The sequence below is a fragment of the Podarcis liolepis genome, assembly GCF_965112155.1.
Source record: "Podarcis liolepis genome assembly, chromosome: 3".
In the NCBI taxonomy this organism is placed as follows: Eukaryota; Metazoa; Chordata; class Lepidosauria; order Squamata; family Lacertidae; genus Podarcis; species Podarcis liolepis.
In genome coordinates this window covers 5,300,881-5,316,105 of record NC_139557.1, presented here as the reverse complement: position 1 = coordinate 5,316,105, position 15,225 = coordinate 5,300,881, and the positions used below count along the sequence as shown (strand labels likewise).

General features: G+C 43.5%; 1 protein-coding gene across 2 annotated transcripts in view; it reads right to left on the bottom strand.

Moving 5' to 3' along the window:
• Window positions 1-15,225, bottom strand: part of LOC310703134 (cytochrome P450 2K1-like) — a 32,413-nt gene that overhangs the window by 16,308 nt on the left and 880 nt on the right. For both annotated transcript variants that reach the window (XM_083495229.1, XM_083495228.1), the window contains 8 exons: window positions 14,175-14,337; window positions 13,558-13,707; window positions 12,723-12,883; window positions 10,848-11,021; window positions 6,869-7,010; window positions 5,941-6,125; window positions 3,966-4,107; window positions 1,183-2,323 (listed from right to left, as the gene is read on the bottom strand). In XM_083495229.1, coding sequence (XP_083351355.1) covers window positions 2,136-2,323; window positions 3,966-4,107; window positions 5,941-6,125; window positions 6,869-7,010; window positions 10,848-11,021; window positions 12,723-12,883; window positions 13,558-13,707; window positions 14,175-14,337 — 1,305 coding nt within the window. In that variant the 3' untranslated portion in view covers window positions 1,183-2,135. The remainder of the gene's footprint in view (window positions 1-1,182; window positions 2,324-3,965; window positions 4,108-5,940; window positions 6,126-6,868; window positions 7,011-10,847; window positions 11,022-12,722; window positions 12,884-13,557; window positions 13,708-14,174; window positions 14,338-15,225) is intronic.

Below are 15,225 nucleotides of genomic sequence, written 5' to 3'. Positions count from 1 at the left end.
CTCATATTAGAGTAAATGTTTGTATCTGCCCTTTAAGGCAAAGAACAACATGCTACACTTGAGGGGACTGTTTCAGATGTGGGCAGACCTGGATTCCTCACTGACAGGAATTGGTAGGGGGGTGCAAACCCTAGATTTGAAGAGCCCACACGCTCCGCATGAGGGGGCTTCACAGATAAGTTGCTTGCATAAAAAACTATTTTAAGGTCTCTGCAGCTTGTACAGTTGTTGTATTCCCCAAGTGAAACCATTATCACTAGCTCATATTTGGGCATTTAACTGGGAACATGATGCTTCGAGATATTTGTAGGCATTTGTTAACATGTGAATACAAGTCAGTTGATCTCTATGCCCGAAGCAGAGGCACCAACTTGCGCCCAAGATGTGACATCATTAGCGCACAACATCACAATGTTGGGAGAGATATGACAAGAGACTGCAAGATGGACCCGAGCCCTATTTATTTATTTCATAACATTTATACACCACTTGGTTGTAAAAAAAATAAAAAGTTCAAAGTGGGTAGGTATCATGGACTGGCTGTGATGGGAGGCAGCAGCTGGGAAACCCCCAGGGGGAGAAAGTTCGGAGCCAGGGCATTGGTGGTGGGATGAGTGGTCAGTGGGAGAACAGGGAGCTGACTGGGGGGAGGAGGTGTTGGGAGCTGAAGAGGTAACAGGGTTTCATGAGCAGGAAGAAGCTGGGGCAGAGAACAGTTCAGACAGGAGAGGAAGGGGCCAGGAGACAGAGATGACGCAGCTGCCTCATCCAGGGAGTCTCCCCCTTCTGCTGCGACCAGCTCCCTTCTCCCTGGTCACCCAGAACATGGAGAGAAATGAAGACGGCAAAGTCATGAGATGCAAGGTGATGGAGCTGTAGGCTGCTGGGGGAGGGGCCTTAGAGAGCAGTGGGAAGGTGGAGCAGGGGCGTAGCGTGGGTTGTCGGCACCTGGGGCAAGGCAAGTAATTTGCGCCCCCTAACCCGTGGATTTGCGCCCCCTAACCCTAACCCCCAGATGTTGCGCCCGGTGCGGCTGGCCCCCCCTGCACCCCCCACGCTACGCCACTGAGGTGGAGACCTTCAGTCCTCATAAGCTGGCAGGAGCTGGAGGCAGGAGAAGGTCAGCAATAAAAACACCACCAGTGCCGGGGAAGTTAACTCTTTATTCAAAGAAAGCTAAACAGTGCTTTCTCCCATTCAGTTTTTCCATAATACCCCCCGCCCCCAATTTTTAAAATAGAATTTCTCCACAGAGTAAGTTTTGCATCTGAAAGTGAATGAAATTTATTTTTATTGGCTAACATATTCCATATCTTTCTAACAGACTTAACTGTTTCAAGAGTTGTTTGAACTTTCAAATATCTTGATCCTAATGCTGCCCAAGCTCCCAAAGGTGCTTTGTATTTATGTAAAATCATCCAAAGACCCAAAGACATTTCCTAAACAGGGAGTTTATCTTTTGGAAATATGATCTGGATATAGATGCATAGAATATAGAATATAGGATACAGGATATATAATATAGATAAATCTGGGGACAATGTTCTTAATCAGATTCCTGATGCAAATTTTAAACAACCAGTGGAATTTATCATTGGACTTAACTGTCAGGGGTCTCTTTACCTTTTCACATGGAAAGACTTAATCTGTTTTTTTACCTGTAGACGTGCTATACCTGTGGCCCTCAGTTAAAATCTGAGCCTCTTCATCAGAGTGTGAAGAAGCACCTGAATTTGACTACTCCTTTTTGACCATCCATTGCTTAAATCTTTGTTTTTAAAAGTGCCCTTCACTTGGAACCACATGATGAAGCAGTAAAATACACAAGGAATGAAGTGGCTTGACACAAAATATATAGATTTCAATGTTAGTAGGTAATTTTTTTCTGAACAGAATCAAGTGAATTTCAAAAAAAAATTCCTAGGCTGAACTAAAGCACTACAATTAACATGGAATCTTATTTCCTACAAACATTAAGCAGAACATAAGTGTGCAACACTTAAGTTTTGTGACACATCATGGGCCAATCCGACTGGAAGTCTACTGAACCAAAATGTCCATGGTTAATAAGGGTGCTTAAAAAGCGGTTTGCGTTGCGCACACAGGGAGGATAAGCAACCCATGAACTTTGCATCTTATGAACGTGGCAGAGCACAGAGTTGGTGGGGCATGGGAGGTGTTGTGAACCCAACAGCAGGGGTAAAATCCAGGTCATCTTCAGATGTTCCAGGAGGTAGCTGGAATGTGAATCTCTGCAGGAGGCTTGTAAAGAAGAGGAAGAGCTCCACTTTGGCAAGATTCTCACCTAAACATGCTCTCCGACCTGTAAGGAAGCGCAAGCAGGATTGAAACTGGGTTCATGGCTTACTTAATAACATTTTATTGGTTTATCTATAATGGAATGCATCAAACTGCTTACTGTTTGAAATTTCATAATGATACCGTTCTAAAATGCAACAAGAATGAACGCTAATCTTGAAGAAGTGCATGTTCTCCAAGTCTCCCAATTCTCCAGTGCCAGCCCCACAATGCATGCTCTGCTGCTGAGCTTGGGGAGAAGGGTGAGCCAGCGCTTGCCCCTCCATAGCGGCTGCTGGAGGAGAGGATTTGGCTGTTGAGGCCTAGCACTGGCTCTGAGGGGGAGGCAGAGGGCAGAGCAGCCCTGGGTGGGAAGAAAGGGGGAGCAGAATGGAGCACAAGGAGTCTGGATTTATTAAAATATGCTTGGTGCAGCCATGTCTAATCTTGTCTCTTTGCGTGGACAGGCGGAGTCCCCAGATCCCGTGCGGTCCCTCCGTCATGTGAAATAACGACTCATGACAACATGCTATGGGATTAAATTGGCCACAACTTTATTAAATTTCAAATGCGGGTAGACCTTGCCTCAGGCATTGGGCGTTCTCCCTCCCCAGTCCCCAGCCGGGGACCTAGGGAACATCAGGGTTATCCAGTGTGTGTGTGGGGGGGGATGGGCCGGCTCTGGAGAACATATGTTCAAGCAGAGATCGCCGCCGCAGGGGAGAGCAATGACGACCTTTCGGCGTACGGCCAAAGCCTCCCTTTAGAAACCCCTTTAAGGGGGAACCCTGATATCATCGCCGCAAAGAGGAAGATGGACTAAAGGATTCCACCCAAGGCCTGATACCGCCAAAGTTGTGACGTTTTGCTACGGGAAAGGCGAAACCTGCCAGTGCAAGGAAATTCCTTTCCGGCCCTTTAACAGTGACCTTAACGTAGCAGCGCCCGCATTGCTGTGAAGAAAAGTTAACCTGCAAAACCTGTGAAGAAAAGTTAACCTGCAAATAAGACATTAACTGAGGGTGGGTAGGGTGGGAGAAGCTCTGGAGCCAAGTGAGGATTCCCAGGTAAGATCCTCCCTCTGTTGTGTGGGCAGGTAATCCCTCCCCTACCTGGCCTGGTCTCCTTGGCAACGCTTCCCCCAGATGGGATTGGACAACTGACTGAGGTAGGCGGAGACCTCCAGGTATCCCACCTGAGGGAAGGCAAACCAAGCCTATGCTGTTGGAGCCGCTCCAGATCTAGGGGCTGCGCGCGTCTACGCAAAGGGCGCCCCCCGTTTTAAGCGTGGAGCGGTCATTCTGAAATGTGTTTATCGGTGTGTGTTTTTCCTTTTCTAAATCTACCAAAAGAATAAAATCAGATTGGGGCTAGGGGTTTTCTCAGGACAGTGGAGGGTGCGTGTCCTGAGTCCTGTTGGTTTAGAAATGGAGGCACCCGACCTTCTTCTGAAAGGGGGGGGGGGACACACCACAAATGGTCTTTCGAGGAGGGTGAGTTGGATGAGTATGAAAAATGTCCTGATTTTCATCTGAGGAATGTTGGCAAGTATGCAAAAGATGAACTCCCAGCAAGAAGCATTCTACAGGGCTAAAAACCAAGGGGAGCAGATGGCCTGTTCATTAAGCTCACATTGGATATGTATAAATAGACAGAAATTGAGTTACCTGCAGAGAAAGGCATGAATGCATCTCTCTTTATGAACTTTCCTTCAGAGTCAAGAAAGTGCTCAGGATAAAATTGGTATGGTTTTTCCCACTGAGATTCATCGTGCAGCACGGAGGTCAGTAGTGGCATGATGTGAGTCCCCTGCAAAGGAAAAGCAAGAGTTATTTAAAAAATGCATATGGCCCGTCAAGCAAATCATTATGGTATAGTCCTCAATGTCTTTTTTTTTTTTAAGCAAGAAATGATCTGTAATATCATCCAGAGATTATATACCATTGTTGTTGTTGTTTAGTCGTTTAGTCGTGTCCGACTCTTCGTGACCCCATGGACCAGAGTACGCCAGGCGCTCCTGTCTTCCACTGCCTCCCGCAGTTTGGTCAGACTCATGTTTGTAGCTTCAAGAACACTGTTCAACCATCTCGTCCTCTGTCGTCCCCTTCTCCTTGTGCCCTCAATCTTTCCCAACATCAGGGTCTTTTCCAGGGAGTCTTCTCTTCTCATGAGGTGGCCAAAGTACTGGAGCCTCAGCTTCACGATCTGTCATTCCTGTGAGCACTCAGGGCTAATTTCCTTAAGAATGGATGCATTTGATCTTCTTGCAGTCCATGGGACTCTCAAGAGTCTCCTCCAGCACTATAATTCAAAAGCATCAATTCTTCGGCGATCAGCCTTCTTTATGGTCCAGCTCTCACTTCCATACATCACTACTGGGAAAACCATGGCTTTAACTTTACGGACCTTTGTTGGCAGGGTGATGTCTCTGCTTTTTAAGATGCTGTCTAGGTTTGCCATCGCCTTTCTCCCAAGGAGCAGGTATCTTTTAATTTCACCATCTGCAGTGATCATGGAGCCCAAGAAAGTAAAATCTTTCACTGCCTCCATTTCTTCCCCTTCTATTTGCCAGGAGGTGTTGGGACCAGTTGCCATGATCATCATTTTTTTGAGCTTCAGACCATATTTTGCGCTCTCTTCTTTCACCCTCATTAAAAAGTTCTTTAATTCCTCCTCACTTTCTGCCATCAAGGTTGTGTCATCTGCATATCTGAGGTTGTTGATTTTTCTTCCGGCAATTTTTCTTCCAGCAATTTTTCTTAATTCCGGCTTGGGATTCATCCAGCCCAGCCTTTTGCATGATGAATTCTGCATCATGCGAATAAGCATCATGTTAAATAAGCAGGGAGACAATATACAGCCTTGCCGTACTCCTTTCCCAATTTTGAACCAATCAGTTGTTCCATATCCAGTTCTAACTGTAGCTTATTGTCCCACATAGAGATTTCTCAGGAGACAGACGAGTTGATCAGGCACTCCCATTTCTTTAAGAACTTGCCATAGTTTGCTGTGGTCGACACAGTCAAAGGCTTTTGCATAGTCAATGAAGCAGAAGTAGATGTCTTTCTGGAACTCTCTAGCTTTCTCCATAATCCAGTGCATGTTTGCAATTTGGTCTCTAGTTCCTCTGCCCCTTCGAAATCCAGCTTGCACTTCTGGGAGTTCTCGGTCCACATACTGCTTAAGCCTGCCTTGTAGAATTTCAAGCATAACCTTGCTAGCGTGTGAAATGAGTGCAATTGTGCAGTAATTGGAGCATTCTTTGGCACTGCCCTTCTTTGGGATTGGGATGTAGATTGATCTTCTCCAATCCTCTGGCCACTGCTGAGTTTTCCAAATATACCATTAGCTACTTAAACTGTCATCATTGGGCTGAGAGAACAGTTGACTGAGCCCCTTGCCCAATGTTTCTGGGATGACTCAATAAAGACCTGTATGCAACGAAGAAGGCAGAAGCAAATAGGCCCAGACTAGGGAACTGGGGCTCCAACAGGGGCCCCAAGGGAAGGCAATGCCCCCCTACTTTACAAGAAGGTCAGTGGGGCCTGCTCCTAGGGTTAGCCTAAAGTGTAATGTCCTAATTAATGGAGAAATCGATTGCAGTCAGCTGAGCAAAGAATGCAGTTTAATCAAAGTGATTACCTTTGGAATGAAGTAGCCTTTGAGGGTAACATCCACAGTGGTTGCATGTGGCAGATTTGTGGGGACAATGTCAGAAAATCTCTGGATCTCATGGATCACTGCATCTACATATGGCATTTTTGTTCGGTGCTCAATCCTTGGTTGAGAAGATCCAACAACCTTCGTAATTTCTTCTTGGACCTTATCTGGGGGCAGTGGAGTGCGATTTTTGTTGTTAAAATAAACTCATTGGTGGTTTTTTTTGTCCCCACCCCCCAAATGCCGATCTCAAAAGCTTATTTTTGCCACCAACTCATATCTTCAGATTTCCTGGAGTAACTGACAGCTAATTATGCAATGGGACTGCCTGATCTATGAGCACAATCTAACAACATAATGCAAAATTGTGGAAGACCCTATTCACCTGAGAATTTTAGTGGAAATACACAATTTGCTTATAGTTATGTAGGAAGCGAAAGTCAGGAACATGCATGCTTGATTGCACCCAACATTTGGGGGGGCTGACATGTGGGATGTCACACAGTGAAACTAGGCCCAACAAGGCCCACCCGGTTGTGGAATATTGAGGAGGGCCACCCCCCTCATTGAATATTGTGGGGCTCAGCCCCCCAGCTTCCCAGGCCCCCAGATACAGTGGTACCTTGGGTTACAGACGCTTCAGGTTACAGACTCCGCTAACCCAGAAATAGTCCCTCAGGTTAAGAACTTTGCTTCAGGATGAGAACAGAAATCGTGCTCCGGCGGCGTGGTGGCAGCGGGAGGCCCCATTAGCTAAAGTGGTTCTTCAGGTTAAGAACTGTTTCAGGTTAAGAACGGACATCCAGAACGAATTAAGTACGTAACCAGAGGTACCACTGTAGTTATGTATAACTAGAATCAAGATATGCTAGCTAGAGTAATGGGAGCCAACCCAATGAAAAGCACTCACTCTGAATTTCAGGATATTTCATCATTAGTAACAGTCCCCAGCGCAGTGTGGTAGAAGTGGTCTCCATGCCAGCCGCAAATAAGTTACCCACAAGGGATCTTAGGTTTTCATTGTGGAAATATCCATTCGGCTTGTCCTTCTCCTGGTGTGTAAAAAAAAAAAAAAAAAGAAATTAGCAGATTCCATGTGCAGATATCAAAGTAGCTAGGCAGGGGCTGGGAGGGCACTCACTGGAATGGAAAGACCAGAGAAGCGGTCTAGGAAAGTAGAATAATCATATACAGCAAGCACACTCAAATCTCTTTTATCCATGAAAGAATGTCACAGGGTCCCTCGGCCGTCAGGTAGCCTCTGTTTAGAGGTGAAGAGAATGGCGAGATTGAGACGCTGGCACTACGGGACGCCATTTTCTACCCTCCGGAAGTGCAGCCCCAGGCTTGCACGTTGCAGCGATTGATTCTCAAACAGTAAGAAAACCAAATTTAATTGGCAATATCTATCAGGATGTGTTAATTTGGAACGATTCGGAAGCAGCGGGGTGCTAAGAAGGTGGTCAGCCTCGTCTGGAATCTTATTTATATGCAAAGATTTCCCACAGAGCGGATGGAACAATGAGTTACCTCAAATGGATTTTTTTAACTTAAAAGAGACATTTATTTAATTTAAGAAGGTGGATTTAAGCGGGGAAGGGATAAAACCCTGAACAAGAACTTTTTGTTTGTCTTTTTGGTGGACCTCTGGGACTGCAGGTAAAGGAAACTTCTAATAATTTTTTTTTTTACTTTCGATTTTAATGAACTGCGTTGTCAATTGTTTGGAAGCCTTCTCTAGTTATTATTGATTTCTTTTTAAAATCTCTCTTTGTGCCAAAGCAGCCTTATGTGGAAGTGAGAAGCCAAACTAGACTGATCTCTTTTTTTTATTAAGTTTGGTTAATTTTTATGTGGAAACAAGGAGTGGGGAGAAGAAGTTATTCAACCACCCGTCCCTTCTGTTTCTTTGAGGACGTGGGAAGGATAGTGAGCATCGCCATTTTTTACTTTCTTTTTTGAGACACCAAATACTTCTTGAGACGTTAGATTGCATCTATAAAAATAGCTATTTTTGTTCCTTCCCCTCTCTGACGATTTCTGTTGGACCTCCACTCTTATTTATGTTTTTGTTTTGATGTGGGCGTAGCTGCTTTGGTGAAGAAAATTGACTGGGACTTCTCCCCCCCTTTATTTTTTTATTTTTTTATTTCTTTTTTTGTTCTGTCTCTTCTCTACTACCTGTGTTATAATTTTTGCCTTGCCCTTCCTTATCATTCTTTGAGTTGGTTTGGTGTATGATTTTTTTGTTTGGTTTCTCCTTTTAATCTCCCCTTTTGGATTTTTATACCTACCGTATTTTTCACGCTATAGGACACACTTTTTCCCCTCCAAAAATGAAGGGGAAATCTGGGTGCATCCTGTGGGGCGAATGCAGGCTTTTGCAGAAGCTTGGAGACCCCTCTCGCTCTCCAGGCTTCAGGAACACATCCACAGTCTAGGCAGCCCTACGGGAGGTCCGGCAGGGATGTCTAGGCTGCGGATAGCAGCCTGCTGCCCAGCGCGAGGGGCGCCCTGAAGCAGAGCGCCCCCCATGCCAGGCAGACATCTGCAGCGTGGGGAGCCTTGCAGGAGTTCCCCGCAGGGCTCCCCACACTGCGGATAGCAGCCTGCCGCCCAGCGCGAGGGGCGCCCTGAAGCAGAGCGCCCCGCCCGCCGGACAGACATCGGCCAGCCCCATAAGCTCGGGGGACAGCAAGGAGGCGCAGCGCCGCCATCCCGCTGTTCCTCGACCTGGTTCTTTTTCTCCGACCTGCTTTTGGGGGGGGGAATAAAGGGATTTTTTTTCCCCTTTATTCCCCCCCCCAAAAAAAAACTAGGTACGTCCTATGGGACGGAGCGTCCTATGGGACGAAAAATACGGTAGCTTTGCCTCTTTTAGTTTTCCTTTTCCTATCTTTTTCTTTATTTTTAATTTTTATTAGAATATTAGAATATTTCTTCTCAGATATCTTACATTTTAATTTTTAATTTGTTTTTCTGTTTCCTTCTTTGTATTCTGAATTGGTTTTATAATTCAACTTTTCTTTTTTATTACTTATTTTACTTAATCTGTTATTATCTATTGTTCTGTTTCACCCCCTTCTCCCTTATGATGGATTATAATTACTTCAGATGATGGATCATAACTAATTTGATTGGATTAGCCAAACAAGTGGCAAGAAAATTTAATCTCCCAATTTTTGAATGTTATAAAACTTGATCGGGGATTAGCCAAGCAAGTGGCAAGAAGAATTTTTTTAAAAAAACTTTGGATGTTATAATTTTAATTGGAAATTACTAAGACAAGAGAATGTCCCACACGCAGAAAAAAGGGAGTGAAAGTGCAACACCTGGGGAAAGAAGGGGATCCAAACAGGAGATGGAACTGAAAGGAGTCATATTAAAGATGTTCGCAGAGATAAAGAGAGATATTAAACAATAATAATAAACAAAGTGAGAAAATCTTAGAGACAAGGTTGGAGCAGATGGATAAAAAAATTGATTTGACAGTTAATGAATTGAAAGGACAAATGAGGGATGTAACAAAGAGAACACAAAGTTTGGAGGAGGGAATGAATGAAAAGAACAAAATTGGAGATGAGAGAGGTAAAGAGGGAAGAGGAAAGGATGAGAGCTGAAGTTTCAGAAATTAATAATGATGAAATATACTTTTATAAAGAAGCCAGAAGCATTTCTTTTGGGTATTGTTGGAAATGATATAAATAGAAAAGACTGTAAGCTTTTTTTATATGCGGTAACAGCAGCAAGAATATTACTGGCCCAAAAATGGAAACAAGAAGAACTACCAACATTAGAAGAATGGAGGATGAAACTAATGGACTACACAGAATTAGACAAGCTAACAGGAAGGATCTGAAACCGGTGGGACCAGAGGTTCACCGAAGACTGGACTAAATTTATGGAGTATTTGAAAAATATTTGTGATGATCAAATTACATTTGTAGGTTTACAAGAAGTTCTGTGAGGAGTAATTTAAGAAATATTGTAAAAATGGAAAGGGGGAGATGATTTGTTAAGAAAGGTAAAGGCAATATTAAGTCAAGAATTGCAGGAGAAGTGATTAGGACGGAGGATTATCAGAGGTGTTGAAGGAAGTCCAAATAAGAATATGTATGTAAGAATTTGTGTGGTATGTCTTAAAATTTTTTTGTACATTAAAATTAATAAAAATATTTTAAAAGAAAGAAAGAAAGCATGTCACAGGCAGAAGAAAGGAGCGTGGTGCAAGAGAAATACTGGGGGGGGAGGAGCATGATGTGTTGGACTAGTCTGGGAATCATGGAATCATAGAGTTGGACCCTGAGGATCATCTGTTCCAAACATCTGCAGTGTAGGACTGCAGCTGTCCCTTGCAGGGATCGAATCTGCAACCTTGGCGTACGCAGCAACGTGTTCCAACCAACTGAGCTACCGTATCTCAAAGGTTGTTTTTTTCTTTTTTCTTTTGAGAGGAGCGGGAGTCCGAGTGGAAAACAGCCCTGCAAGCAATCAGGTCACAGACTCCAGATATTAGCCAAAGCTTTATAGAGCAAAAATAAAATAAAATGTGCAGAGTACAGTGGTACCTAGGGTTACATACGCTTCAGGTTACAGACTCCGCTAACCCAGAAATAGTGCTTCAGGTTAAGAACTTTGCTTCAGGATGAGAACAGAAATCGTGCAGTGGCGGCGCAGCAGCAGCAGGTGGCCCCATTAGCTAAAGTGGTGCTTCAGGTTAAGAACAGTTTCAGGTTAAGAACGGACCTCCGGAACGAATTAAGTACTTAACCCGAGGTACCACTGTATATTAGACACCAGCTCACATGGAAATGTACTTTTAAAACGTGAAAATTTCAACATTTGAAAGTATAAAAAAAATTATTGGCGGGCTTAAAAGACTACATTACCTCTTGCTGTCTCAGAAGAAATGAATCAATCAAGCTCCTTTGGTCATTTTCATCCAGATCTCTGAGGTGTTGTATGAAGGTGGCATTTATGAAGGCATGCATCTCATCTCTGTTCTGAAGGATAGTCTTACGGGCTCCCAAAAGCGAGCCAAGAGCAGGAAATACGTTATACAGCTGTAAGGATAAAATACAACGAAGAGTAAAGCCCAGTGCTTAATTATCAGGTGATACTCCAAATATGTTTGTCATCTTCCACAGAGGAATAATAAAATGACACAGAACAAAAATGTACTTGGATTGGAGCAACGCTGAATAAATATCCCTTAGAGGCCAAGGCTAGAGGCCATTTTCTTACATGCTGTTGTAGTTATGGAGCCCCCTTGTGCTTGTGGATTAGCAGTTTGCTGAGATGTGGACAAGCCCCCAGACAGAGGTCAACCAGAAGTGGCCAGGGGCAGCAAAATTCCCCCCTGGCCCTGTCCCCCCACAGACCCATGGTGTCACTCACAGTGCTGCCACAAAACAGGGCACTGTGGCAGCAGCCATGGTGGCATGGGCAAAACTGAGACATGGCTGGCAGTGGTGCAACAGCAGAGACAGAGAAGCGGTTGGATCTGCCACCTGAGGCAAATTGCTTCACCTCGGCTCATGTCAGCATCTGTCTTGGGCTGGCGGTGGGGTATTTTTAGCTCTTGCTGGAGGTCCAAAGGTTCCCCACACCTGACTTAGACTTTCAAAAAAGCTTGCACAACAAACACTCCTGGGTAAGAAAAGCAGGCGTTGGAATAAGGAGGAGAGGTTCTCTAGTGGGTCAGGAAGTGGGGCACAGGAATAGACAGACATTCTCCCAATAGAAGGATGTTGAAGTGGAGTCCCCAACGGATAGATTTGGGGTCGTGTATATTAAAAAAAACACCTTTATATTTTAAAAAGATGAAATTACAAAAGAAATAAAATATTTCAACTATATATAATTTCATAAGATCATGCATACAATATACAAAACATCAGTTATGGTTTGAGTTATCTAACTATTATATTTTAAACAGACTATCCAATTATATGAATGAAAATAATAATTGGTGTGAATATTGTCTTGAAATTTTATATTTGCTTTTTAAAAATAAATTTATTTAGGGTCCTTCTTTCAATATCTCTTTTAAAACTTTTAAGTTGTGTTAACAATGCTGCATCCCATGTGTTTTATACATATATACATTTATACATATATTTAGCTTTGACTAGTCTTGCTGTAGTGGTTATAACAGTTGCAATGTCCAAAATCTCCCTTGCTTGCTATGCCTTTCCAAATCAAATGTATTTGGGTATTAAAATCACATTGGTACCAAGAATTTAATTTATAACCAAAAGTTTTAATCTTACAACAAGTCCAAAATATATGTGTAAAATAGCTGCTCCTATATTTTTGAATTTCCAACAATTGTCTCTTTGAAAATTATAACCACTTCCATTCATCTTTAGTAACTGGAGAATTAATGTCTCTTTGTCACTTCTGCTCAAAACTGAAGGAAGATTGATCTAAACCGAATAATTATTTGCATTATTTGGCCAATATACCTTTACTTTGGAAGGTGAGTATTAATTTCTCTGCTTTCCTTAAAACCTGAAGATTGCAAATCCTTTCTACTAATACTTTCCCTTGCAAATATGCAATACCTCTCCCCTCCTAAAAACTGCACAGAGACAGCTGAGAGACGACCTTTGGAAGGAAATGCTGTCCTGGGATCTTACGCAACTCATATTTCTCAGGATGTGTTTTGCAGTGAAGCCTGAACAATATGGAATTGCACACACATCGAATATTATGTGAATACAACCAACTATTTCTTATCCATTTGAAAAAGCTTAGATTACCATGACAGAGGGGCTTCCAAAAAGCCGGACATTTTCATTGACCAACTTCAGAAGTTTTCTAAATGTGGAGTCTTCATATTCAAATCGCTTGTTTAGTAGGATGGACACTATGATATTGGCAACAGCGGCATTCATAATTGTGGTGGTTTCAAATGGTTGTCCTATACATAAATATTAAACAATGCTCAGATAAAATACCAAGTAGAATTGCTCTTCTCTGCCTTAGGTTCCCAGTGTCAGCCTACTGTTGTATAGAGCACATTTATCTTAGAAACTGATCCTATGTTCTGGTGTACTTGAAGATATCTGAGTTAAGAAATGCTAAAAAGAGTCATGGGCAGTATATACCTAACCAGAGGTCTTCATCCTTTTTGAGTCCATGACTCCCTTGACCAGTTACATCATTTCTGTGGTTTTTCTGTGGGGCTAATGCACTCCAAGCCTCAGGAGCCAGTTACCGGTATGTCACCCCTTGCCTGCAGAGCCAGTAGCCTCTCACCCTTTTTCAAACACCCTCCCTCATGAAGTGTTCCCTCAGCCACCTCTCCTTTCCTCTCTCCTTGGGAGCTTGAAGCCAGGGCTGCTGCAACAAACAGCTGTGCAAGCCTTTCGGAGGCAGAGATGCAAGAGGGGATCGTAGGAGGGAGGACAGGAAAGAGGGACAGAGGCCAGCATTATCTCACACTGACCTGAACACTGCAGATTGGTAACTTCTTCACAGGGAATCCTGGTTACTATAGTTCTGAGAGTTAGCAATATGTATATAACACATTATTCTGGGCATCTAATGTAGTGTTGTTTTGCCCTGGAGCAGTAGAGGGAAACACTAACCCACCTTGGTAAGATTCAAATGTCTTAATCAGGACACTGCATTCTTCCACAATTCTGTCCTCTATGGACCTTTTCCCCATGCCATAGTCCCGTAATGTGCTTAGTGCAAACCGCCTCATCACTTTCCAGTTTTCACCATGTGAAAAAAGAACACCTGAAGAGCAGAGATCAAGTTTCAAGTTATCATGGTTACAATAATATGTTTTGGCTTATCTCACCCTTCTTCTGTGGAACTGAGGATGCCTCTCAGCTGGTCCCTCATCTGGTCTCTGATAAGACACACACGCTGCAGAACTTCAGTAATATCCCTATGGGTTGTACCCTCAGAACACAATTGGAGAGGGGGTTCTCCAGTTTACGGCCCTTCAGCTGTAATGGTACACTATCTTATGACCAGATTCTCCTATTCCCTCAACCCTACTCTTTTCCTGGCAGTGACAAAGACATCTGACATTATCCATCCAATGGCTGCAGCTACACTGGTCGATTGGCAGGCTGTCCTCCAAGCTATAATTGAAACTAACAATCAGTTCTATGAACCTTTTGGCACAGATTCTATATTGCTATGATAACTAAATTTCTCAAACAGCACAAGCTATTATACAGAAGGAAAGGCCTCACCAAAGCCCCTTGTAAACTCCTCAAAAATTGGGATGAGGGGTCTCTCTGCAAATGCGTCCGCCTGATTCACCAGAGCCTCCTTGACTGTCTCATACCCTGTCAGCACCACCATTTTCTGGAATCCCATTTGGATGCGGAAGATGGGGCCATGTTCTTTTGACAACTGGAGTTCAATGACCAAAAGAGAGAAACATCAAATAAACCTCCCAAACATACAGACATACTGTCACAGATCTGAAATAAAAACTGATTTAATTTACATGATTGCATGGTATAATTCATCAACTTAAAATGTCTAAGCATTGCCCATCACATGGGTGCCTTTAGCAAGAGGAGTAACTTCAAATTATTAAGAAGAAAGTGCAGTAAGACGGCAAATTCTGCAGGTCTTTTATTTTATCTGGAGATAATTGTGAGCAAATAATGTTGAAACTGATGTATTTAGAAGTGCTGGCTTCACATTAAAAAGTTCGATAATTTTGCAGCTAATTTTTGCGGATAAGGCTGGTTAAGGTAAAGGGACCCCTGATTGTTAAGTCCAGTTATGGACGACTCTGGGGTTGCGGTGCTCATCTTGCTTTCAGGCCGAGGGAGCTGGCGTTTGTCTGCAGACAGTTTTCCGGGTCATATGGCCAGCATGACTAAGCCGCTTCTGGCGAACCAGAGCAGCGCATGGAAACGCCATTTACCGGCCTGGCGGAACGGTACCTATTTATCTACTTGCACTTTAATGTGCTTTTGAACTGCCAGGTTGGCAGGAGCAGGGACCGAGCAACGGGAGCTGACCCTGTCACGGGGATTTGAACTGCTGATCTTCTAATCGGCAAGCCCTAGGCTCTGTGGTTTAGACCACAGCGTCACTCATATCCCAGGGTGGTTGTGACATTCCTATTCCCCTCCTCCAGTGACCCAGTCCCTCCACTGCACAGATCAGCTATCAGCCTAAACCATAACAGCAGTCACACACAAAAAGGAAGAAAAAAACGAATAAGCCATACTTGACATAGTTTTATCATTTTTGCCAATCTGCATATATGAGATGGAACACTGA